Source organism: Gobius niger (assembly GCF_951799975.1).
Source record: "Gobius niger genome assembly, chromosome: 18".
Lineage (NCBI taxonomy): Eukaryota > Metazoa > Chordata > Actinopteri > Gobiiformes > Gobiidae > Gobius > Gobius niger.
In genome coordinates, this window is record NC_136869.1 from 21,584,853 (window position 1) to 21,612,317 (window position 27,465).

General features: G+C 43.0%; 1 protein-coding gene and 1 long non-coding RNA gene across 3 annotated transcripts in view; both read right to left on the bottom strand.

Moving 5' to 3' along the window:
* Positions 1-83, bottom strand: part of LOC306977557 (MAGUK p55 subfamily member 7-like) — a 124,536-nt gene extending 124,453 nt beyond the window's left edge. For both annotated transcript variants that reach the window (XM_079575935.1, XM_079575934.1), the window contains exon 1: positions 1-83. In XM_079575935.1, the coding sequence (XP_079432061.1) occupies positions 1-37 (37 nt within the window). In that variant the 5' untranslated portion in view covers positions 38-83.
* LOC306977609 lies at positions 75-27,465 on the bottom strand. The gene is made up of 3 exons (XR_013793843.1): positions 27,362-27,465; positions 10,726-10,909; positions 75-190 (listed from the first exon to the last, which is right to left on the bottom strand). It is a non-coding gene; the product is annotated as an uncharacterized lncRNA (long non-coding RNA).

Consider the following 27,465-nt stretch of genomic DNA (forward strand, 5'->3'; position numbering starts at 1 on the left):
CTGGCTCGTGGCCCATTGTGGTGGACAGTGCTGGCATGGCCCGACCCTCCTCTCCCTCCTCTCCCTCCTCTCAGTCCTCTTCCTCCTCTCGCTCGTCTTGCTCCTCTCCCGGGGGCTGTGGAAAATGGCAGCGGGGCGTCAGGAGCGGCGGAGCAGCTGAATCCACGCCGCAGGTTTATGCCATAGAGTCCTGCAGGAAAGACACATTTTAGGAACTACTTGTCAAATGGCACAGCGGCCGCATGCTCGTGTGTGTCGGCCCGCTACTGTACATTGCACGGCTGTGTTTGAGGAATGTTTTGAGATATCGGAGTGACACGTTCCCATGGCGATCAGAGGTAAACGTATGTAAGTGAGTGTAGTGAAGCCAGTTTTCTGTTGACAGCCAGGTAAGACTTGACAACCGAGCGCTTTACGCCTGAACGTCTTGACATCTTGCTTTATATCCCAGCCAAAAACCACCTGTGAACACCCGACGCGGCAAATATCACAGCGGAAACAAGGGGAATATTATACGCAACACAGCGGACAAATCAAACCGGTTCACACAAGTCCCAGGTGTAGACTGAAGAGGACTTTAATTCCTCTTATAATATGAATGTGGCCTATGCATCAAAAGGAGCAAAGAGGCATAAGTGAAATAAGTCCTAAACTTTCCCACTCTGGAGTATCTAGCTGCAGGTTTTAACCCACTTTGCATGTTTTGGGTCAAAGAGACGAAGAACAAGGAAACTCCACACACCTGCCCCAGAAACTAAACCGAGAAAAATCATCACATACTACTTTTAAAAAGGGGTTATGCTTGTTCAAAACGATGAAAATGTGTGTACACAGTTTTTCTCGATCAAGACAACACAGAATCCTGCCCCAAGTCACCAACTGATTGAACTCATTCCTCAAATACATCACTCCCTTGTCAAACCTTGAATACAATTCAGACACTGTCGCTCTTTTGAACATATTAGTCATTCACAGCACATACGATGCTAATAATCGTTCACACATCTTTACAGTATTTGCTATCGCAGGTTTAGGTGAAAACACATTGAGCTGTGTTAAAAAACAACACCCATGTTTTTTACAGGAAAGTGACCCAAAAGTGCAAATGCTTGTAAATAGATCTGTCACCATTACAAAATTTAATGAAAATATCGTGACCCTTTCACTCCTACAAAGTTAGAGCATAAAAAATGTGCATGTATCCAACACACAAGTTGGAATAAACATTTCACACAATTTACTTCAAGTAATACATTGGAAAAGACCAAAAAAGTAAAATAAACATTGAGATGGTAATTAATACACAGTTTATCTTTCACTTATTAGGAGATAAGTCAATATAGGAATTATCGTGACAGACACTTCTCTCCTAAGCGTCTCAACATCTTGCTTTAAATGAGAGCCAAAACCACCTGGTCGGCCGTGAGCACCCTCCGAGGCAAATATCACAGCGGAAACAAGAGGAGCGTTTATCCACCGAGGGAGCGTGAGGGAGCGGGCCTGTGAGAAATCAAACAGGCGTAGGAAAAGCATTGCTTCGTAAATAATGGCGCTCAACTGGAAAGCCAGATCGGGCTGGGACAGGAAGCCAGGTGATGTAAAACGCAAATAAAAAGGCAACGGTTCATTTAAACGTCCCGCAGGAGTGGGGTCATGCATCAGAACGTACACAGTAGCTCACAATAAAGTCTTAGAGGGGAAGTTGAGTGGGATTTGGCATTTTCTACAAGGAGAAGGGCTGGGCTTCATTTTTCTTAGTCTGGAAGAAATGCCTAAAAGTCGGAAGAAAAAGAATTGGTCAAAATGAAAACTGCCAAGAACAAAACAAATATGTTTTAGGTCATTAAAATGAAAATCTTAAAGTCTCCCCCATCCTTTGATTACATTGCCATGCACTGTAGCGTTTCAATGGAAAAGATCCAGTGTTGCATTAATTTTTACCCCAAGATCTTGTCTTGATGATGGGAGAGTGTGGCCACTGCACAAAGCCTTCTCCAGCACATCCCTAAGACTCTCAATGGGGTTAAGATCTGGACGCTGTGGTGGCCCAACCATCTCATGCTCCCTAAACCACTCTTTCACAATGTGAGCCCAATGAGTCCTGGCATTGTCATCTTGGAATATGCCCGGATAGTCAAGACAGAACAAATCCACTGGAATAACATTCAGTGTGTACAGGTAGATGATCTCATTCTTTGGGCTCAAAGTGTTGCTGAATCTAGACCTGAAGAAGAAATACAGGAGAACAACCTCATGACTTCATCAAGAGTGAGTTCTTAAGAAGAACTCAGAGCCAAACATTGAATTTAAGTCCAGGAACAAATCTGTGATTTAAGTAAGACCATGAGGCCAATACAATACACAGTCACTTCTTGTGTACTACAGTATTCCTACAATGATCCTTTTTCGCTTCGCTCTTTACTTTAGGAAAAGCTGAGCTGTATCTGACGAAGTGTCTATGAAATCCGCAGCTGTTGATGAGCCGAGTATGTTGTCAGCCTGTGGTTTTGATGGAGCGCAGTAAACACCTGCTACCTCTGAGCCTCTGCAACATCCGCCCAGTCAAAGTCAATCGGCTGAACAGCGAGGCCGCGGGGTCCCGTTAGCTCCTCTCTTCACAGCAGCGCTCATGTTGTCTCCATCTCCATCTCCCATGTTAGAAAAGCGAGAGAGAAAATGAGTCAGAGTTTCTATTTAGACAGAAGCCAGCGCACCTGTAACTTAAGCTCATCAGAACCGCCAAAAACAGTAGTAATTGAAAATAATTTCAACATCTGAGGCTACATTTACACTAAAAAGGAGAGAATAAAGCAAGTCTGAAGCTGTTTTCAGGTATTTGGTGATGATTCCAAACATGATGTACATTTTGCTGGATAGAAAATGCTGCCTTTCCTTTTGCAGGTCCTCAAAACTAACCCGGGGTAAAGAGTGCACTTCCTGGTTACATGTGGCAGTTGTAATAAGCTCTAAAAAGTCAATTTTAGAATGAGTTACATGCATTAGAGGAAGAAGCCCCCAGTTCCCACAAAGTTCAAGCTCCTAAATCAGATTTCTATAGTTCTCAAACAGCAACAGAGTGATGACGTTGCGTCCACAACTCGTTTCTAGCGGTCACCCGGTCAACCGTTTCTCACATTACGATTATTTCCATGTAGAAATATATAGGCGTGAAGTGGTCTGATTTGTTCAGATTGCCGTTTTTACAATAGAATGTATAAGTGTGGTCATTTTACTGCACTACACAGAAAAATGTTAGGTGCCGTGCAGGAGGCAGTGTTTGTTCGTTCAGTCAATTTCAGTTTCTACATTTTCTATCTGCACCTTACTTGAGTAGTGTTTTTGTTAAATTACTCTTACTTCTCTACATTTCAAAAATACTTTCTACTCTACTACACTATCAAGGCTCCAAAGTAGATGAACATTAGGGGGCGATGTGCCAGTGTTACGATCAATGCCACGAACTCTTGACAAAGAAGAAGGATTGTCCATGTGATAAATTCTTAAATTGGAGTCATGTCTGACCAGTAGCATCTTTACTTTCACTCAAGTAATGAAGCCCACTGATCCTTCCTTTGCACGTTATCAAGCAGACGTCTGGACCTCTGCTAACTCTGCGAAAGTCATACAGAATGGGAGTTGTCTCGTCTGTGTGAACAAGGCCATAAACTCTGGCCCCATGGAGACAGCAGCACAGGAGAGAAAATATCCTGGACATCCAAACACGCGCGGAGGCGGAAAACACAACGCCAAAACAACCCACGTACAGAGAGCCCAGCAGCACGACCACGCCCTGTCTGACACACCGCGACGTGAACTCGGGCCTGTGGAGTGCAGTGGAAAAAAACATACAATCCAGCGAGATGCCTGAGAGGACAGGTACGCAGGATGCCATTATTCTTCTGGATTGACTCGCAGAAAGAAAGGTTCATGCATCAGAGAAGGAAAGAGAGCAGCGCTGTGGACTTTAATCATAAAATGTCTAACTCTGCGTGCAACCAATAGTTTGGCGGTTAAGCCTGCTTATGTGGCGGAATACAGTCCTTTCCTCATCCAGAAAGAAAGAAGAACACACACAAAACAGTTCAGAATAGCCGTTATGAAGATAAAGCTCAATTAGAAAAATCTACAGCTGTTTGTATGGGGATAAGAATCCATTCTCCCGACCTCTGCATGCGAACACAGTCGAGTTATCGAAACGTGATGAAAAGGGAGCTGAGGACAACCAAAACCTTTTGCAGGCTCCATGAAAGGGGTTAAGAGGAGCAGCAGGAAAAGGTCGTGTTCCAGCAGACCTCAGTGAGCTGATGCCAGGAGAGGTGACCCATGCTGCCGCGCCTCACTGCTCCTGTTAGGAGACACGCTGATGTGAACCACAGGCTAATGGAAAGACAAGGGACACAGCCTGCAGGCACGGACACGACGAGGGGACGGCAGGCTCTGACATCAGCCGTCTGTGGAATAATAATGGGATTCATGGCTCTTTAAATGGGAGCCAAATGTTTAGGATCTGTTGATTTCAATGAGACACTCTAAAGACAGTGAAAATTTGAACAAACAAGTTTAAAATAGCATCTAAGAATTAGTATTTACACTAACAGCAGGTCTGGTTTTTACTTTTTGAAATATATAAGTGTTGTTGCCGGAAATTTGTCTTCTTCCCACATGGGCCAGATTCCCATTTAACAGTGAGTGTTTTTATTCATTTATTATCATAAGAATAGCTATATTGTTAAAAGGGACAGCTTCAATTGATGCGATAAAGCTTTCTTACTTTTTTTATTCATCAGGATCGTCAGTGTCAACATTTTATAGGAAATATTGTGTAAGCTAAAACCTTTGGCTGCGATTACAGAAAAAAGCTACAAATTATTGGGTGATGTTATGCTTTTTCTGGCGTTCCTTCAGCTCAAAATGCATAAAACACAAAGAAAAAGGTCCGGCTCCTTTTACAAAGGAGATCTGTTCAATATGTTCCAAAGATTCTGTGTCACTTTCTAGGCCTGTGGGAGCGAGCACATTGTCCCCAATTTGAGCAAAGATCCATCTTTCCGTTGGCTCCGGGACGGAGGGTCAGGAAGCGTGTGGCGGTCGCAAAGACACCTGGGAAAGTTTACAGGCGTCAGGAGAGTAGTAAGAGAGCGTCTTGAAGAAACATTCCCCTCTGTCAGGAAGTCTTCAGCGTGTCTGCTCACATCACACTGCATCAGATGGACACAGAGAGCACAGGCAGCTCACACAGCAGAGGGGAGAGAGCAGCTCTTCTCAGCGGTTTACACTGTCAAATGGCACCATCTAGTGGCCAAGATGAAGAAGCTGCATGTTTGGATGGATTTTGGCATGTATTCTTGCAGAATAATGTTACAAAAGAGTGGATTTTAAAAAAGGAACATAAAACAATTATTGGAAATAATTCTGATTTTGAAGAAAGATAAATAGTTTATGGGATGGCTGAGGGCACCATTGAAGCCTTCAGCTCTTTTCGGAGCCCCTGGTATTTCTCTAGTTTCTCTCTAGTTTCAAATGTTGAAATCGCTTGGTGCTTGCTATGTCAACCACAACGGCTTTTCCTCTGCTCTTTGTCCACCACCACAATGTCCAGTTGGATATGGATATGGATATGGATATGGATATGGATATGGATATGGATATGGATATCGATATAGATATATCTTAAAGGATCCAATTTTATTTACATTTTTTTTAGATGGAGTAAAAATGCTTCACCTGAAATGTGATTTATTTGTAAAGCACTTTTAAACTGATAAGCCACCCAAAGGGAGGTCTCTCTGTAGCCTCAGCTGCCCTGAAGTAGACCGACACTGTGGCTGTCAACCTGTGCCGTCACACTCTCCAGCAACCAACCAACCACTCACACACCACTCACCCAACACAACTGTCTCCTATCTTGCTTTGTTTTCTGTGATCAGACGAGATTGGGCATTCACAAGGTGCTGTGCGTGAACCAATACAATGAAAAGCCCAAACATAAAATGAAAAACTACCAAACTGAACACTGACATATTGCTTAATGTAAAATCTAAGTGTTGCCTGAATGTGGCTGCTCTAATCGGGTGCGAAACCCGAGGTGGGCCGAGTATTTGAAGAGAAAACAGCCCGGAGTGATGGATGGATGGAAGGATGGAAACCAGGAAGTGTCCGCTCCTGTTATTCTTCCTCTGTTCAAAAATAAGCCTGCCCCGCACACAGCTGGAGGTCTGCAGCACTAGCTGTAGCCGCGGGGGTATGACTGACAACGAACAACACCCGGAGACGTGCTTACATGTCGACAATGTGGATCTAAGCTTTCAATTCAAACTTCACACGTTCTGGAGACAGCCGAGAGACAAGGAGCAGCTTTGGGAAGAGGCCGGAGGGGAAACATATCGCACTTCAAGGTGTTCAGGGGTCAGTGAGGAGGCTGGGCCAAATGGCTTCCAGTAGAGCGCTGTCACGACTCACGACAACTCAGGATACAGACTTTACAGGCAATACAGTAATGCAACGAGAAGATGTACAGAACAGGAGGAAAAAACACCCAAACCTGGCTGACTAACATCGAAGTGTGACAATCATCAGCAAAATTCAGCTGAAAGATTGAAAATTGAAAGATTTTTGTCACATTGTTGTTGAGTTTTTGTAACTTTATGGTTGCGTTTTTACAGTTTTTGTTGATTTTTCCAACACTTTTTTTGTAACTTATTATTTGTTTGTTGCGTTTTCATCCTTGTTTACGTCTTGCTTTTGCTGCTATTTTGATACTTTATTGCAAGAAGCTTTTCTATTTGGGTAATGCCAAACTGGAGGAAATGTGCCCTGTTAAAAAGGGGGTTAAGGAGTTAATTACTCAGGCTGAAATAGTTAAGAGGATGGACTTTCAGAGGAAAACGAGTTGCTGTTGCGAAAGTGAAAAGTAATGAAAGTAAATGAATTAAATATTTATATACTTCACCAAAAGTGAAACCCACCCACTCACTGCAATGCTGCCACCCGATTGGCCTGAACAACCCCTTGGATTTGAGGCCACCACATCCGTTTGAAACGTTCAAGATAGACTTCTGTGTGGTTGCTCAAGCACTGAACAAGCTACAATCCATCATGCTGCCAAAACTTCTTCACATGTCCCGCCCAAATTATTGATAAACTTGTATTATGCTTTATAAACCAGTGTTAAGTGCAAGACAAGTGTTAGTTGAACCATCAACGCCTCAGGTATTGGAGGACCTGCTCTACTGTCTGAGCCACTGTGGGCTACTGTGACTCTTCTATTAGCTACAGCTCTTCTATTGCGCCGGTTCTGAGGTTTAAAATGAAGTATGGCACATCCACAAATAGGGTAGTAAAGTAAGACAAGATCTGTAGGGTCTTTGTAACCCATTAGGAGAACAAACATACGCTGCCTTTACACTCTTACATTCTTACCAATCCTGAAACGATTTGCAATTTCCTGCATTTTCCTGTTACTAGAATGTTGCCACCTGATTAAGAAACCCCAAAACATTGAAAAAGGATTAAATGCCTGAAAAGTAGGGAAAAGAGCTTAACCCTTCCTTCCACAGCATCGTGCTGCAGCTCTGGCTTGTCTGTTCTGAATTGTCCCACGTCCCGGACTTTTTACAAGGCCACCATGACCGACACTGATCCGGCCTCCTGAGGTCCGACGCCCGCCACCTCGGTCACACTTTCTTGGGTTACAGCGCTGCGGTCCAAAACTATCCACCATCCCAGCGCTGCACTTTATCTACGACGGAGAGGAGCTACCAGGAGACCGGTGACACCTTGGGCTTGTGAGACAGAATGGAGATCTCAGTTCACTCGGCGATCACGACCTTCAGTAAATTGAAGGAGATCGAGTTTTATGGCTTCCACCGCGGCTGCTTTTGTCGTCTAATCTCTGGACTCGGGACAAAACTTCTTCAAAAGCTGTTAAGTTCGCACACAGCGGAGGTTCTGGTTAATCTCTTAATCCCTGCAGAACTTTAGAGCTTGCCGTTTGAATCCCTCGCCTGCCAATGAAAGGATTTCTTTAAACTGTGCAATCAAACGGTGTCTTGTACAACTCCAAGTCTGCTTCAATATCCAGAAGAATCCAAATCCTCTTCATATGATTTCTAATCAAACAATGTTTCAAATGTTGCTTTCTACTCATGTCTTATTACATTGATTTTGTCCATCTTACATAAAAACACTGCAAGTTTTTGTCCCCAATATGCAAACCTGTCGTATTTTAGGGGTTGATGATGGACAAAAATGAATGTCTCAATATTTTTGGGAGATTTTCTCCGTAAATCAAGTGATGCTTTTACAAACTCTAAGAAATGTGCCCAAAACATGCATTTTAGTTTAGGTTTTAGTGCACTCAAAAAGTAAACTGACTTTTGAACATACTGTTCACCACATTTTATTGTTGGTCTCTTGTTGGTTTTGTAATTTTGCATCTCCAAACAACAATTTTGATAGTGTCTTGTAGACAGGGGCTGGTAAGTTTACCTGTAAGGCCAAACTTCTCAATCGCGGGGCAAAGAAAGCATTACTCGTGTCCCTACAGTGGCAGCAAGTCAAATTCCATGTGTTTTCAATGCCATTAAAAATAAATAAAAAGGCTGGACATGACGGGCAGATTATGAGTTAATATTATATAAAACTGAACAAAAATGTATAGCAAAACCTGCATTGGAACGTAGCCTGGGGATACCCATGCTGCTGTGTGCGCTCGAATCATTTCGAACTGCACAACATAAATATATACATTAAATGTAAGCGGGTATGATGCTTTTTGCAGGTATTAGTGACACAAATGTGTTTATTACCCATTTTAAACTTTCTTGGTTAGAAAATGCAATAGCATCTAAAACAGCTGAAACTAAATATCTAGCAGCTTCACTTCCTGATTTTGACAGGATCTTTGCATAAGCCCCTGCCACCCACCCCGCTCCTCTGAACTTGTGAAGTACATAAAGTCGATTACTTTTTAAAATATATATAGACATGGATTTAATGTGCTCTTCAATCAGCTTCAGTGCTTTTGTATGACATTTAGGGCCTTAATTTAGGCGCAATTCATTTGAGAGCTTTTAATGTTTGCTAACGCCCCACACAAACCCCGTTACTACAAATTCTACCAGAGTTGCACATCTTGTGAACTAACAGGGACTTTCAAGACACTTTTTAAAGAAACAGTGCATTTACAGCATTTTAAAGTACTTTACACACAACAGACATCAAAGACCTGTTAAAGGTCTCTTGAGGGGCCTGATCCAAAACATTTTTGGAAAAGGGGCATTTTTGCATCAGACTATAATTCCCACAGCCGTGCATTACAAATTTCTTTAATTTCATACAACTGTCTGCAATGCAGTAACAATAACACTGCTTCACATTTTGGCAGTATATGTACTGCTGATCATTGAATTTATAAAATCCAATGCAGAGTAAACTTGTCCACACCAAAAAGACGAGAAACCAGAGCCGTATTCTCCATATTTCAAATGAGACACGCAGCATAGAGACTTTTCCACATTTGCCTCCTATTCTTAATCTTTCCACAAAATGATCCATCTGATGGCATACGTACACTGATACTAATCTAAAAGGCCGGCCACTCGAACATCTGAAGACATTTAGAGCCTCCAGACACAGGCATCAAGCATTTCACTGCTGCGACGGAGAGCCATTCGTTTCATTTACAGCAGAAATGGAAAGATCCCGCTCAAACGACCGTGCGGACTGCAGTGGAAAACATCAGATAAGCTTCTCAGGAGAAATCGCAAGTGACGCGCAATGAAACAGATATACAGCAGACTTATGGCAAACATACGTCTTATTCACAGGTGGAGATTACACACTGACAATGGAGGGACAGACAATTATTGCAGAAGCGGTTTGATTTGTGTTCCCTGGGTTATGCTGCGCACTGGATAGAAATCAAAACTGTCCTCTGCATTTTTAAAGCCCATAAACAATGACCCGAAGACCAAAACAAACGAAAAAACAGGAAGAGAGTTAAAATGCACAAAACAACCAAGACAGATCGAAATCCTCATACTGTATGTGTTCATTAACATGCATCATATCACAATTAAACAAAGCCAAAAACAAAAATAGAAAATCAGTAGACAATGGACACACAACAAAAGCTAACAATGTGTTCCATTCCACAGCAGGTGAAATCAACCATTCAACCAGGACATGTGTTTACCTTATCCTGGGGACTCTGACAAACCTTTATTTGATGAACGCTCAGGTTACCTCTGATGTGGCAGACGGGACAATTCTCATGTGAACCTGTTATACTGTACAGTCACACACCTCTTTCATGTTGGTCAAAGACGGGACATAAAGTGTAAAGCCAATAAAGCCCGAGTGCTCACATCAGTGGACTCTGGTGACTGTCCTGACTGTAGAAACATGGCAGCTTCCCCAAATTCAAACTGATAGTACATTTAAAGTTCCTTTATTATACTTCCTTACAGAAAATGATATTCAAAAGAAAAATAGATCAAAGTAATTCAAGCCTTTACATGTTTGCACACACACACACACACCCTCCTGTGACACCGACATGAGGGAAGAAGATTAACCACAGATAAAAACAATAGCAAGCACCACTTTCACTTTGCAAGAACGCCAAGTGATCTTAGACAGCTGTTGCCATCGGCCCAACAAAACCAAATCCAAACAGACATGAGAACAGATGATATCTAGGCTTAAGTATCTGTCCTAACTTACCGTGATAAAGGCTTCACTTGCAGCAGACACTCCCACTTCGGCATCCAGGTCTCCACAGCTCTGTGTGCCCGCGCACAAATGCTGCACGGAAATCCTCCCAAACAGGAAGAGCCCCGCCCCCCAGGAGCGGCTCACCTGGACCGACCGGAAACTCAGGTTCAGCTCGCCGCCTAAAACCACTTCACTCTGGAACAAAAACAGGGGGAAAAAAAGAGACCGCCGTGAATTGAATTGACCTGGTATAACTCCAGTCCAAGCTGTCAGGTTAAAGGCATACTCTGCTAAACCTTTTAACCATGTCATAATGCCATTCCTTCCTTACATGCATGACTATGTATTACAGTAAATTGCCTTAAAGGTGGAAGGTGAGACTTGGGATAAGCCCAACTATTCAAATGAACAGTCAAAAATGACCAAATCACAAACTCTGCAATCACAATATCATTTAGAAGTGGATGCGGTCTTGGGGTAACCAACACTTTAAGACTTGGCAAAAATGTTGTAAAATGTCTTCTTTGAAATGTTGATGTGTTTGTGTTAATATGAGCACCATGCAGTGAAAGAGGGGTGTCCAAACATTCAACTGGCTGCTTTTAGCAGAGGCTTTAATTGAGGCGATAACCTTAATGCAGCTCCAGCTCTAATTAAAATTTGGGAGATTAAATAATCGTAAAATTATTCAACTTGTGTGTGCCATTTCAGTAAGAAGCCTGTAGGCCAACAAAAATTGGTCCTATTTGGCTCGTGGGCCAAATTTTGAGCAACCCTGGTTTAAAAACATAGGGGCCATGTTGCACCTGGTTTAGCATGTGAAATGAACTGTATTACAATACTAGGTTTACAAATCTGATGTAATATTGTGGCTGGGACGATCCACTTTTGTCACGATCCGATACGCATCACGATACTCCGGGACCAATTTGATACGTATTGCGATACAGTAAGCAATTATGATAATAGGTGTACCTTAAAATGTGTAAAAAGAAAAGAGTCATGTGTCCAAAGTCAATAAACCTAAAGAGATTTCACATTTATTAAAGTGTTCAAGTTGAAAAGTGCATTAACTCAAAATGTAACATGAAGTGCTGTGTAACTGTATCTGGAAAACAAAGTGGTACAGGATAAAATGCCTCCTAACACAAGTATTAAAAGAATTGCAATACTTGATAAAGTATCGATACAATCTAATAGTTTGACCCAGCCCTAATAAATATGCCGATGACTCTGCTGCTGATTTACTTTTGCACATGTAAAATATTTTTTCCAAAATCGTGCAGCACTAGGATCACACTTTCGGCAAAATTGCTGTGAAATAATGTCAACATAGCCAAAGGCACATTATCAGGAAAACAAAAATATAAACATTTTAGAATGTAGATGCAAACATTGCATTATTTAATAATTTCACATAAAAAATAAAAAAAATCTTTGACATTGATGCAGACAGGTTAGAGTTTGAACAGTAGTTTTACAGTCTCACCTGGGCAAACTGTGAGCAGTGAAAAGTCTCATGATTATGTTGTAGTAGCGTAGCACTATCTGTCCTCTAGATGGAGCCTTTGTAATGCTGTTTTATTGTAAGTTGGCTGACACAAAGAATTACGCAGTGAGTCCCAGTGCCCCTGAGAGAGACGCTCTCTTTTCAGACAAACCCATTTTGTTTATCGATAATGTGTTATTGCAAGACTCTATGGTGCAGTGCTTTTGCAGTCCTTCCTTGTGGAAATTCTGCCCTTTAGGTTGTTTGAAATTCTGAAATTATCACAAGACCGGTGAAGCCGCCCGGAACATCAACACAGCGGAGCATCACCTTAAATCATGATATCAACACTTTTGCTGAGACCACATCTGCATTATTTGGGGGGAAATCAAAGCAGAGCGTGCCCCACATTAAGGGTTGCCAGATCCTGTGGCCCAATCCATCTAGAGAAACAAAGGGATTCTCTCCTACTCCCACAATCCAAGCACCGGTGCTAGAGCAGCCTCAGTTAACAGTTAAAGCTCGGTGAATGAACTCTGGAGGTTCTTAGCTTTCAAATGTTCATATCGTCAAACGTCTACTACTGTTAAAGTTATTTAGCAGAATATGGGTCCATTCTACAGTAAACAATATGGTACAAACCAGTAGAAACCTCAATGCCAATATCTCTGTGGACTCTGCAGTGTTTTAATGATAAACTGAAGCTCTGATGAGTGTGATTGTGTGGTTCCCATGAACACAGTGGTCTTTGTGTGTGACCCACAAACAGAGAGGCCACAGTCCGGACCACGGCGCATTCCACTGCCCCTACCACTGCCACAGACAGGACCGAGACGATCATCACAACAATACACAACACTCACAGGGCTTTTGGAGAAGTGGGAAGCCTGCAGCGACCGGGCTGAAGGATGGAGAGCCCACAATGGAGGCTCATTCGGTTTACCTTCTTTAATCTGCTAACCTTTCACTCATGGACATCCCGACCATTGAAAGAGGAGGTTTGACCTTTGACCCTTTGACGCTGTAAACTGACCCCATTTTTGTTTTCTGTTTTATAAAATTGCTCCCTGCAAGTGTTTGAAGTGACCACAGATACATGGTCGCAGCAGTGAGCAGCTCTCTGGGCAGGGCTTACTGTCAAGACCCACATTCATGTTTTGGCTCAACAAACATGAAGCCACAGCCCGTGCACCAGTGCGGAGTGGTGATCTGCCCCTAAGCTGCTTATCACACAAAACAAACAATTACTAGATGGCGCCCAGATGGAGACGTGCTGTCAGTGCATGACAGGAAGAAGACATCAGCTCATGGTGGCACATGTTCACTGAGGATATACGCAGAAACATCACAAAAGTATATCAATAACATTTTGCAGATGTATTAAATAGAGTAAACCACCACAGCGGGCTAACAGAATATCAACAATTGTAAAGAGTCACGGAGTGGCTTAATGCGAGCTGAGAAAGACATGTATTCCAACTTATGCGGGTCATGTACAAAGTAGGGTTGTGCCGATGGACGATATCATCATCCATCGTGATGGATGAGCAACATCACGATGGAGAGCCACCATCGTGATGCCACGCCCCCTCCTGTCAGAAACACGCACTGGTCTTCTGTAGGTCTTGTAAACCTACACACTTTGCAGGGATTGCACTGTAAATTAAATCACGGATGTAACTAATACGTGCGCTAGTGTCAGTGGCCTGCCAGAAGCCACGATGTGTTAGCCGTAATTATTAACGTAAAGACGCAGCGCTGCTCTATTTCTGACGCGCGGGGCTCTCTCTCTCTCTCTCTGCAGCTCAGAGTTTAACAGCTCGTGGTTTTGCTTTGCTGCGTACGGAAACTTAAACCGTTTTAAAATGACGAGATGGCTCTCACATCGGTGCTAGCTGAGCGCGCGGACTATTCTCACGAAGGACCGAGAGAGGAGAGAAAGAGGCGGTGCAGGAGGTACGAGGTTACGAGCACACGGACCGGGCGGCGCGTGGAGCAGCTTCAAAAACGTAAGCTACGACGCAAACTTCTAAATATTGTCCCGTTCACCCACGGTTTCTTAAACATTACGTTAAAACTGAGCAAATGCAAATAATAAGCTCCGATTTACATTTGAATTAGTGTGATGAGGGCCTTGGAGTTGACGCGCTGAATGAGTCGTTCTCCTCTCAGACTTTACGCACGAGTTTTAACACATTTCTTTTGCAAAAGTCGTGTTCAGTGACTCTGTTCAAATCATGTTTAGTTTAGATCCATTTATCCTGCAATCTCACATTTTCCTAGAATACGTAGTAATATGCAGCATATATATAGGCTATGTAAATGTCTTTTTTTTTTTAAATGCTTATAATGAGAAATGGACGATATCATCGTCCATCACGATGGTTCACTGTAAACATCGTCAACGGCCAATTAAGGGGACATCGCCCAACCATAGTACAAAGCCTGACCAAATAGCACATTACCGTATATTTTTCAGCCTGCACCCGCTATTTTACATCTGCCTTGATAAATGACCTCCTTACTGTGTTCCAGTTGCTATGTTGGAAAGTCAGTGAACCAATAATTTAAGCTATGAAGCTGCTAAAATCTGTCAAACTCTGGCCCTGACGATGCTCTTTTATAATAAAAGGGTTATATTTATAATCAATGTTGTCATTAACCTGTTGTGGACATTAGCATCTCAAGCTTTGGCAGCAGTGGAAAATTAAAGGGTCAAGAACACAGTAAATGTAGAAACATTGTAATGGGTTGTTTGTGAATCGTTCCAACACAGTGACCCAAAAAAAGACACAAAAAGACCATAGTTTTGAGAGGAAATAAAGCCTCATAACATTTTGCCATGCTTCCCTGTTGCCAAGGTGGACGAAACACATACCATGTAAAGCAAACAATACTTTATAATATCCTTGTCCTGCTTCAGTAAATCCCACAAATCTCAGCTCTCCCCATTTAGCAAACGGGAAGCCATTCAAGGCATTCCCAAACAAAAAGGATGTTATTTTGGGGTTAGCGGTTTTGGCCGTGGAAGTGCTTCTCACCCAAAAACACAATTATCATTTATCCCAAACAAAGACACACAATCCCGGCCTGATCTCCATCCAGTTCATAAATTCTGGCACGTCACTGGGGCCGCGGTGCGACAGAGAGGCACCCTTTGTACCACCCTGGGGGCCACTTCCTCCTGAGGCCGTCACACACATAAATCAGCCAGACCGGTCTTCCTCATTTAAGCAGGAGAGACAACAACAGACAAGTCGACAAAATGCAACCACAAGAGAAAGGTCAAAGATCCCATCCTGCACTGTCATCACTTACTCCCCTTGATCTCCAGAAAGCTATGTTGAAATTTAGGTTGATTTTATAGAACTCTGTAATCAAAACTCATTATGTCTCTGAGTACATTGCAATGAGATATATTTTCCAGAATGGTCCAGCTCTAACAAGCAGCAGGATGTAACATGAAAGAGTAACAAGATGCAGCTCACACTGGATACAAAGTCATTCACTGGTGGATGCACTTGACTTCTGAGTGTATCGCTGGTCTTTGAACCACCTCCCCCCACTCCAAAACACAATACACGCTCACTCCCCCATCATCTCCATGTACCAGGCACCCCTTTGCACTTGGGACATATGATCCTCCAGAGGACAATAAGAACTGACCTCCCCCCGGACCTCCCCCCTGACCTCGAGTAGCAAAGCCACGACCATGAGCCTGATGTGAGGGTAGCAGCTGAGGCCCGCCCTTCACCCCATCCATGCTAATACTAGTGATAGTATTGATAGTATTAGCCACAAGGTTAAGGTACTTGCCGATACCTGGAACATCGAAATAGTCAAGATATCTGTTGATCTGTTGGAGGGTTGCTTTTGTTTTGTTTTTTACCCAATTACCTCATGACTTTGAATGCTCCACAAAAACACTGCAGAAGAAGAAGATGACAGCGTACTTTTAGCTTGCAGGGTTTGGAAAAAATAAAAATAAGACTAAGAATTCCACCTCACCTCAAGAATATTTCATTTTATTTGGCAGCCCCCTTGTTAGTAAGAGACAAGGCAAGATCTGGCATAGTCTGATCAGCTCCACTTTGGCACATCCACTGAGCTTGCTGAGGCTCCAAATTCAAGAAACAAAAATGATATAATTTATTATGTCACATGAAATCAGAGGTATCTTCCATATAACCAAGATTAGACAATGTGGTGGCAAAATTGGTTTTCGAACGATCTCATGGACATAGAATAACGCAGGCAGAGCAAATCCTTGAGTCAGTTGTTACACAATAAGACCCACAGTCTCATAGAACAATAAAGCCGTGGATCCTGCAAATCCTTTTACTGGAATACTGTAATCTGATGGTCTGTTGTCATGGAGACCACTATGGTTTCTGGTATGGGCCATCATATCATTATCCATTTAATAAAGCATGTCTATTCCAGTTTGTGAGTGCAGGGGACAAGAGGGCAGCAGATGGAATTACAGGTCGCTCAATGGGTTAGCAGTGATGCCAAATGTACTTCGCTGTTAAAGCTGCGACAACGAAGAATTACACTGTCTGGGATTAGGGGCGTATTAGGTAATCATATTGAAAATCAGTATTAAAAAAAAAAACGTTATGGAGTAACCGGAGAGCCTACAATGTTCATCACACAGAAAATGACCTCTGACCTTTAAGAAATGCTAACAGTTGAAGGTGTCACACAGCAGAATGATAATGGGGCAGCCATCAGCAGCTCAGAGGTCAAACAGGGGCTAATGGACTGTAATGGCAGAGAGGGACGGGTCAAAGATGAAGTGGTGGTCATCCTCATCATCATCATCATGTGAGAAATACTTTGTCCGATTGGCTATGCAAACAACTCACCTGTGATGACAATAAAGCAATCTATTTCATTGTGGAAAAAAGAAACCTTGAATCAATCCTTGTTCATGTTTTAGACCAACGTCGTGGATCCAGAGGTGAGCTGTTAATCTCTTTTTAATAACTGTCCTTTGTCCTCTGGTGGTTCTGATGGTGAGAAAGTACAGCTCAGATTCTTGTCCAGAGTTTGATCAGATAAGTCTTTAGCTGCAGTGAGACACTTCGGGGGTTTGCGCACAACTTGTCTGAGCTAGAGTGGGAGATTACTGCAACACTTGGCACGTATCAAGCGCAAAAGATCAAACCGAAAACTCCACCAGCGTTTGTCTGCCTCAACAGGACCGGGGCACATATAAAAATCTATCCATAATGTTTGTGTCTAATGGTTCTCGGGCTCTTGGTGATAAAGCGAGGCCTTGTGGGGTTCGGGCGCAGCACACAGGAGCCACCGGGAGCTCCTCTCAATAATCTCGGAGACAATAAGACAGCATTCCAGGCCAGTGTAAAAGCCTCCCTTTCCTGGGAAGCTTTCCACTGTTCACACAAGAATGAGACCGACACACACAGAACGTGCCATGGCATGCAATTAGCTCACAGGCTCAGCGAGACGGTCCAGGTGAAGTCCCAGAATGTGTTTACATAAAGCTACCGGACAGTTTGTGGAGGTAAAGGAGGACTGATGTGGGAAAAGGTTGGTTACGAAAGCAAACCTAAAAAAAAAAAAACATACACGCAAAAATGTTTAATGCTATGGAATGTGGACATCAGCAAATCTGAAAAGCACCATTTATGAATGTCAGCGTGTTGAAGCACAATTATTTCACAACTGAGAGACAATCACAAATTTTCATTTCACAACGTTTTAGCCCTTCTTTAGTTTAATACATACTCTACATTTCTAAACCTTGGAGCATTAACATTTGAGATAAGACTTTAAGATAAGATTTTTGTCCATAAATAAAACAGAAAATAAGCAAAGGGGGAAGTTTTTATTTTTTGTTGACTGATCAAAATTATAAATCCTGAAAATTGCATATTGTTTGATAAAAAAAAAAGGTTGTTCATAGTTTTCATGTTGATTTGACACACTCTTTGCTGTTCTCACTCTAATGTATCACACAGAGATTTCCATGATCGGATCTTGTCAGTGGCCAAACTCTCTCTACTGCAATTTGAAAATCCAGCAATTCAAAAACAAAGCCCATCCATACACAACTACAGTGTCCGGAAGACCAAAATGGGACCCCTATTTACCAAGCACTCTACATCTCTACTTTCTTCCCAAAAGCCAGTATCGCGTTCACCAATTAACAAATTCCATGCCTTTGCGCTGCTGAACACTAGTTGACTGGCGTGGACAGAGCTGTGAAGCCTACTTCCCGGCACTCCAGTCCTGACTCATTCTGCGCCCGGCATTGGTTGCTAGGATCAAACGCTCTGGCATGAAGCGGAACAATAGCTTAATTGAGATGTCCGTGGGCCGGGCCGTGTGGTGCCCCAAATGTAAATGCTGCTAACCTCATTTAAATACCATTAGTCTTTAGGAGCAGCAGGGCCACAGTGTTCTGAAAAAGGGTCAGGAGGGGGCTTAGAGGACGAATGTGTCACCGACATTCTACAAGGTTCAGGCCTTTTCATGGGGCCCAACATAAGTTACTGTTGCAATTTCTCCATCCTCCAAAAAACACTCAGCTTCTCCAAAAATGTCCTTTTGTTATTGCTCTTCATCACGATGTAATGTCCCCACATGAACATAAAAATACGTGGGCCTGTTTTGTGGAATTCATCTGTGAGTAATACACAGTGTGTCTCCCCAAAATCTGAAAAAGCTCTCTTCCAATCCAACAATACCAATGTCATCTTCACATTTCCACTGGATTCATTCAATTCACTGCTATGTGTTTGCCAGTAAGACGAGTCAAGGTAATTTTGTTGAAAATGATTTGTGCACGAAAAAAAAAAAAAAAAAAAGTTCTAATCATCTTACGTCTTAATTTAGTGTTGTGTTGTTGGTCTTGTGGAATATCACATTCATACTGTCATATTTGTCAGCCTTACTTTGAACCACATTGTACCCTTGTCACCGACACAATGGGAAGTGAGTAGCACTTCCGCGTCCATGGGAACACTGTAGTATCACTTTCCTTCCACAGTCTGACTCTCACCTCTGGGCTTTGTCAGGGAAATCTGAACAGAGGAAATAAAAAGTGTCCACAAACACAGCGAGCGGTTTTGGTTTCTGTGAATCGTGCGGCTCATTCCAGATCAGAGATAAGATATTCTTGGAAGTGGCTATGTTCAGGGTCAGATAACTGAAGGGAGGTACGGAGGAGGCACTCGGTGGAAGGCAGAGATGGGATGCCAAGGCAGTGAACACATATTAGAAAAAAAACAGATCAGCAACCGCACAGGGAGGAACAATGTGAGGAGTGAGAGGTGAGCGTACCAAATAACAACCTAAAGCTCTAAAAAATACACACTACACTTTGTTTTGCAATGTTCAGTGAGACAAATGTTTCATGTCCTATATGTGACTTAATTTGGATAATCCAGCCAGCTTTTTAAACTTTCCAGCAAATTACTAATTGGCTAACTAAACAAAACAACTAATAACAAGGAATATTAGCATTTTCCAGCTAAACATGACGGTGACATTTTACTGTATTGCAACACAAACCTCTGAAGCCCAGCCAAACTCTTACTTGAGTAACTCATTCATTTCTCGTTGAAGCTTGAAGTGCATCCTTGATGGTCCGCAGTTAAGTAACACATGTCATGACAAGATGAATGGAGTTGTCCCGTTAATGCTTCCTCCTCGTCAGCGCATAATTGGCTGAAATGGGCTCGGGTTAAGAGCTGATTATCAATGACCCCGGGTCGCTTAGGTCCGTATTTCCGCATTGATTGTTTCCTCTTTTGCCAGTCCTCTGTGTGAACTATTGACCTTGGAAAAACGTGAAGGATCAGAGGCTGGGTAACTCCTTGGTCCAGGGCCTTGGTGTTGTCCTGCGTGGTGGTTAATCTCAGTGTTTATTGGTTCCTCCCTGAACCGCAGCGATCAGCGAAAAGCAGCTGAGACTCTGTTTCTTTGGGGGAAAGTCTGCGGAAAGTCAAGGGAAGCAAACAGAGGGAGAAGTGTTTGGAAATAAAAAAAAGAACTTAACCTCTAACCTGTATTTAACCTCTGAGCTTCTCCATGAAAAATGGGGACCAAATCACATTATTCTAAAAGGACATTTATGATTCGGAGGGACTTTTGCCAGAACAGCAATATCAAAACGTGCCAAAATATTACATACCTTTTAAGGGCAATATGTATTACTTACAGCCCTCAAAGCCAGGATTTGTCTTAAGTAGTGTTTGTATCTTTTCTGTTGGTTTGATAATGCCTTTAAACACTCAAGTTTGCTTTACAAATCTTTGCATTATTGACTCATTCTGCCATGCAACCTGCACCATCAGCCCCTCTGACCAGCCACACACACACACACACACACACCAAGCTAAGCTATCAGGTGTTCCTCACAGTCTCCCATCCAGAATCTAACCTTGCCTGACCTGCTTAGCTTCTGAAATCTGACGGGATCTGCATTCATAAGGTGCAAACAACATTTTCAATATTGTCCAGTACGGCACACACCAAACCGTAGGACTTGTCATCCAACCTATCTGCCTCATTTATGTGTCCAATGAGCCTGCTGACCAGTGTGTGTCCTTTTCCTTCTCCTCCATGTGCACTCCTGTCAGACTCATCAACACATACCTCAGTCATTTCCTATGTTTGGATAAGGGCCGTTGCCCTGATGCGACCGACTCAGTCACAATAAGCAAATCACAAGGGCAAGTCTTTTTTTTTTCTTTTTCTTTTTACAAATGGTGATACATGTTGGCGATACGGGCCACCTTGTGTGCTGCTCAAGGTCTACTATTAGTCTTTATAGTAAAACACAGGACTTGCCCGGGCCATGGTTTAGTTTACCCCAGATTTTGGCCAGTATTGGTTGAGAAGCTGATAAAGCCTTCTGTAGAAAACAACCACTCCAACCTTGTAGTTTAGATCTCTGTGTCATTTAAGTGTTCTCTCAAATTCTTCTATATGATCTTATAGCAATATCTGGAATTGTTCTTCCTATCCATCCTGTTAAAGCAGCCGGTGCCAGTGACCCAGTGGCACACAGTACTCCTCTGTTCAGTGGACACCAAAGGACAGTCCTGGCTCCTATGGCACCGCCCCCTCTTCCTTTGTCACTATGAGCTGAAGCTGCTGATGCCCGCGCAGATACACGCAGCGGACCGCTTCGGAAAGACACAAAGAATGAGCCACTTTGTGACACTAGGGAGGACAGGAAACTGGACAGGAAATCTGAGGGCACAGCACTCTCCCACACTGGTGTACATTTCCTCTATGGACGATAATATTCATATGACATTACAACATCCTACAAGCCTGTCATGTTTGATAGGGATCTGCAGCCTGGCTGGTCAGACTACAGGCTTTTCTTATTCAAAGACATGTCGTCTATGACCCAGCGTCATCTCTGAGCTCCGATGGGATAAACATTTCTTTTGGTACGAAAAATTTAGTGACTAACACAAGAGCAAAGTCATGAAACAGAACCAATACAATTCATACAAAGCTTCAATCAGGATTTGAGTGTCCGCTGTATTTGAGTAACTCACATAACCTTTTTCCACAAAGTCTTGAGCTATTGGATAATGAAACTACCATGCAGTCAATACAAGAATACTGACTCAAAGGGACATCATCACATTCTGGAAAGACAACTATTTTAAACTAGATCAAATTCCTGTGAACCATTGCATTGCCCAATGTTTTACCCACTTTTCCCAAAGTGGTCATTTATGAGTTGTCACGAGAGAACATTTGTAGCAGCAGGTTCCTGTTTGAGTTCTAGTTATAGAAGTGGAAGTGCAGCACATGGGAGGATCATGTGTAGTTCAGAGGCAGCACTAGGGCACATAATTACACACTGCCTCCTCCTGCACTCCCCTGGCAGCCTCCCTTTTATTAAGCCTGGAATGTAAACTCAACTATGCACTACTAACTGAATACAAAAATGTGACAGGAAAAAAAAAATCTGTTCTTGTGTAACAACGTGGCCTAGTGACTCCAGAATAACCTCAAGCTCCACCCGAGCAGTGCCTATTCAAAGTCTATTCAAATCTCCTCCAGTCAGACTCCAACCACACAGCCACTGTGAGACAAAGTCAACTGCACACATGGGCCTGCTGTTATCAAAGGGCCACAATCCAAATACTATAAATAAGAGGCTCTCCTTTTAACACAACTAAAAGCTCACGGTCCCATGCTCTTCCCAAAGTCTGCAATTAGTGGTCGGCTCTGAGCTGGCCTGACTTTGATACAGGAGCAACATGTGAGCGGCCGAGGAGAAGTGGGTACGTCCAACAGATGACTAATTACAACTGCCACAATGTTACACTTTAATTACAAAAGGGCCATTACAGTCATCTCAGTGGACTTTAGGGACAATATGGAAGAGGACCGTGACCATGTTGTAATAGGGCAATGATCTAATATCTCAGGGTTCTCACACATGCACCGGACAAACTGCCTAGTTTGGTTGGAACTAAAGTCTCAGAAGTGAAGTCTCCTGCAGACCGAGGTTCAAACTAAGCAGTATTTGGTGGTAAAATATCAAAGAGATTGGTCTCGGTCTGGTCTGCAAGCCATCGTTCAGAAGTGACATGTATTATAGGGAAATTCAATGTGGTCTGATGAGCAAACAAAATTAAGATTAATAGTTAAGTGAATTCGCCATTTCAATGGTTGCAATGAGCAAATTCTAAGATGAACTTAGCAAGCAGTTTTGTCTGTGTGAGATATTTAGGTGCTCAAAATGTGCACAGGCAACTGAATCGTAATGAGAAGAGAAGAAATGTCAGCATGCTCATTCTGAGCAACATGGCTTTGGCTCTGCGTTTTGAATGAACACTGACAAGTTGAACAATACAACAAAGAAAAGCACGGTGCAAAAGTGGGTTAAATAATTAATAATATAACATACAGTACTAGTTTTACTTCCTTCATGGCAAACTCACGCACGTCAAGACTGTCTCATCTACTTCTCTTTGCTCCTTCTGCATATGTGTTGGTGTGCCTATTTGAGCTCTTTGTGCGCTACCGGCTCGCAACAACAGGTTTTACACATGTTGCTACCAAACACGTGTCACAACTGAATTTAGGACTTTTTCTGAGTGTAGACTAGCTAAAGTATTTAATCTTCTTATCTGATATGAAGATTAAAATGGCCTTTAAGTGATTTGCCCAAAAGACCAAGACTTCTAAGTATTGGTAATTTATATCACCATACCGTTATAGCAGTATTTTGCTGTTAAAATGATAATGTAAAGACAACAAAGACTGCTAAAAAAATATTACAGACTCTACACCAACACACACACACTGAAGAGAGTAGCGTCAAGGCTGCCCTGCACACTTGGTTTGTTTGACATCAACAGGATAAAGGGCATGTATAGTGTTTCTAATAGGCTGTTGAGAAGACCCATTCACACTTGAATTGCTCTAATTGGTCTGAATGAGTGGGGAGGTGCGCACATTGGCCGGGGTGCACACAAAAGCCTGCAGTCACCAACAAATGCACAATCCAGTCTGAACGACCTGCAGAGAGTTTCAAACATCCGGCCGTAGCGACGACAGGAGCGGCTACAGCTGACACTTCTCCAGGTGCTGCACCAATAGAGGCGGCTTTACTCCATGGAAACCAGTTCTGAGGTTGGAAAAGGGCTCTGACAACCGACGCAGAGATAAAAGAAAACTCTGAACACACAATGGACTTGTAAGGAGAGGGAGTTTTGGTGAGGTCAGCTGGTCACGCATGCACCGTGCGCCTCTCGTTCGTGGGACTGTGCTTCTCATAGACTGAAGACCTAAGAACTTAACCAACTTCTTCGTTTAGCCTGTGGTGCAATGAAATGGTCATCTCCCGCTGCTCTTACTCCCCGTGCATCAAACACAGGCGATCCTCGTTTGTTCATATGTAAAATACAGGAGCACTACAGACTTTTTTACCATGTGCAGTAGATCTAGGAGCAGCCACAGTTCAGCATTAATGGCTGAGCAGAGACAGAGCAAAGAAGAAGAATTTAAAGTGTTTTCCACAGCCAACTTTTCCCGATCTTGTTGCAAGCACTTCCACACATTTTGATGCTTCCGATTCATGAATTTAATCAGACTATGTCAGAATCTCCAGAACAGCCACCACTTTTCACTATGGATTGAAAAGAGGGATCACCATAACATCACATGGAAAGTTTCATTGCTCCAGGGCTCAATCAGTTATTATCCTCAAAGAAAGGACTTGTTTCTTCAAAATGCAGCTTTTACAACAAACCTCCACAAAGAGTGAGACCATTTTGAGAAGCTCTCCCGCTAGGTCCTTGTTTACAGGATGCAGACTCACTGAAGTGCCTAACTGTACGGTGTGATTACTTCGGCCGTGCTCTTTATGCAGCGTGCTCAGGTTACAGCGCTGTCATCGTTGCAAGACGAAGGAAAAGGGAAAGGCTGTAGGTGTAAGATGAAAGGGCAGCCAAACCATGCCACATATCAATACAATTTAATATTACACCTATGGAGAGTGAGACGTATGCATACATATGCAGAAGGTACATGCATGCGGCATAGTGAGTATGTTGCATTCAAAATACAAATGTGCTTTCTAAGATCATTCTGCCGACTAAGAAAGAAAATGAAAATTGACACAAAATACGTGAACTCAGTTTGAAAAAGCCTCATACAATTTAATTTCACTACCAAAGCTCCATACACCGCATTCAAGATTATTATGCAAATTACATTTTTGTAAGATTTTGTAAATTATCAACTCAAATGACAGTTTGACAGATTTCTTTGCAAGATGTCAGAGTAGCCTCCCAGAGTTGCTGTTTGGATGAAAACTGCCTCCCACCCTCATAGATGTTTTGCTTGTTGTTGCTCCAAAGGTTCTCATTAAGGTTTAGGTCAGGGGAGGAAAAGGTCCACATCATGAGTTTCTCTCCTTTTATGCCCATAGCAGCCAATGAGGCAGAGGTATTCATTACAGTATGACATGGTGCGTTGTCATGCATGAAGAGGATTTTGCTAGGGAAAGCACGGCTTTTCTTTTTGCACCATAGAAGACAGTGGTCAGTCAGAAACTCCACATATTTTTCAGAGTTCATTTTCACACCTTCAGGGATCCTAAAGGAGCCGACCAGCTCTCTCACCATGATTCTGGCCCAAAACATGACTCCGCCCCCTCCATACTGACGCCACAGCCTTGTTGGGACATGGTGGCCATTCATCAACCATCCACTACTCCATCCATCTGACCATCCAGGGTCACACAGCCTCATCAGTGAACAAGACTGTTTGAAAATGAGTCTTCATGTATTTTCTTGCACAACTGCAAAGCCTGGAGGGTCCTACACCTTGATGTTTGGGAGACCACCACCAGCTTTTAATACCTGTTTGCAGCTGTTCTCTTAATCTGATGCATTTGTCTAGCAGAGACCGTCCTCATTGTGCCTTTATCTGCACAAACACATGTGTGCTCAGAATCCGCCACATTTAGTCGACTAAAATTACATAAAATTCTTGATTTTCTCTCAAATAATGACATTATTCCCCAATCAATTGTTGGAGCATTGGTTGAGAGGCTGTTGTTAGTCAGAAGAGTCTTTCGTAAAGCTGGTTGCAGTCCTAATGAAGACAGCAGTGGTGTCTGATGGCTGGAATGTGTTGGAGCGCAGAGGAAACCTTAGCCCTGTGCAGCCAGGCCGGGGCAAACAGCACAGCACCACAAGGGTCCATGTCACTATAGCACCTTGCTAAATGATGTTATCAATATTTTTGCCAACTATATCAGCAGAACTATACTGTTACCTTTTTCAATTCATTCACCAAGAAATGTGTAACAGCTAAATAATGTTGTGTCTGAATGCTACTTACATAATCAATTCAAGACAGCTATATTTCACTCACAGCCAAGTTTAGCACTGCTGCCAGTAAAAAGAGTTCAGGGCAATATGTCAGGGAAAGTGCTTTGGGTTTAAAGTCGAGCCTGATGCCGAGGCAAAGACAAGTGGTTCTCGAAGTGGGGCTTGGACACCCATTGGGGTCATGAGTGACATTCATTCCAACAGGGCCAGATCATATCAATGGAATTGCGTTATGAGATTTTCCTAAATTGCCATGCAAAGAACTGTAGACCCAGTGTAAAAAGTATTTAGCAGCACTAATAATATTATTAATTGCAGAACATTTATCTGGTAAACAACATTAGGATGAGCATCAATCAAGTAATGAGATGATTTACTTTGCAATTTGACCCGATTCCCATGGTAGTTTCGAGTAATTGTGAAGAGAAGCGCCACGTCCAAAACAGAACGAGATTCAAATGGCAGCAATTGCATTTTCAGCAGAATTGTGGGTAAACCACTGAACATCAACACTAGAAATGAAAACAAATAAGGGCACTTTCCCTTGAGTGAGCTGATAGTGATCCACACGAAAGCCTGGATTATAAGCCTTAAGCCACTGTATTCAAGCCAGCCGTAAGCCTCAAGAAAATAGCCTTGGTGCTGACACGCCGTAATGGAAGCCCGCTCTCAGCATTGTCCCCTGGCCTCCAACCATACACTTGGACGACATGGGCAGACCGGGCCACAGGAGGATTTTGGATTCTGAAACATTTCTTTGACAGTTCCCACAGCTCCTACAGACCCTCCAGGAACCAAAGGCTGGGAATGTGAGCAATGCGGCACCTGTCGAGACGGCCAGCCTCTGTGTGTCTGAGCCCACTCATCTGACCCCACCCCGACCTCCGCTGCTCCCATCAGAGGACTACAATGGGAACGGCGGTCAAAGGGCACATACATAGGAACGGCCTTGGTTCATGTTCTATCTTTCCAGACAATCATGGGCACGCAATGAAAGAAGTGTCCAACAATCCAACTCACTGCAGTGTGATTTGGCACACAACCGAGCTCGTACACTAAATGGCTATAATTCAATTGGCCACACTGAATGAGATACAACTCCAACGTTGTTCTATGAATCTGACATAGTGTCCAGGAAAAAGTCCAAGGCTGTCTGTGTGATACTGCCAGTTACTTTAAAATGAAACAAGAAAGTGGCCTTCCAGCTGATTATAACACTTTCACATTCTCTTATTTGCCACAGAAGTAACATTAGGCCTAAGCACAGGGCTGTGCTTTCAGGTGAAGTTCTCCTGACCTTGAGCCTGACTGGATCGGCAGATAGATCTGGAGACGGGTCAGTCCCTAGGCGATGCTCTGCCGCTGCCCACCGCTCCTGACAGGTTGCCCCAGCGGTGCAGAGGATAAATGTCC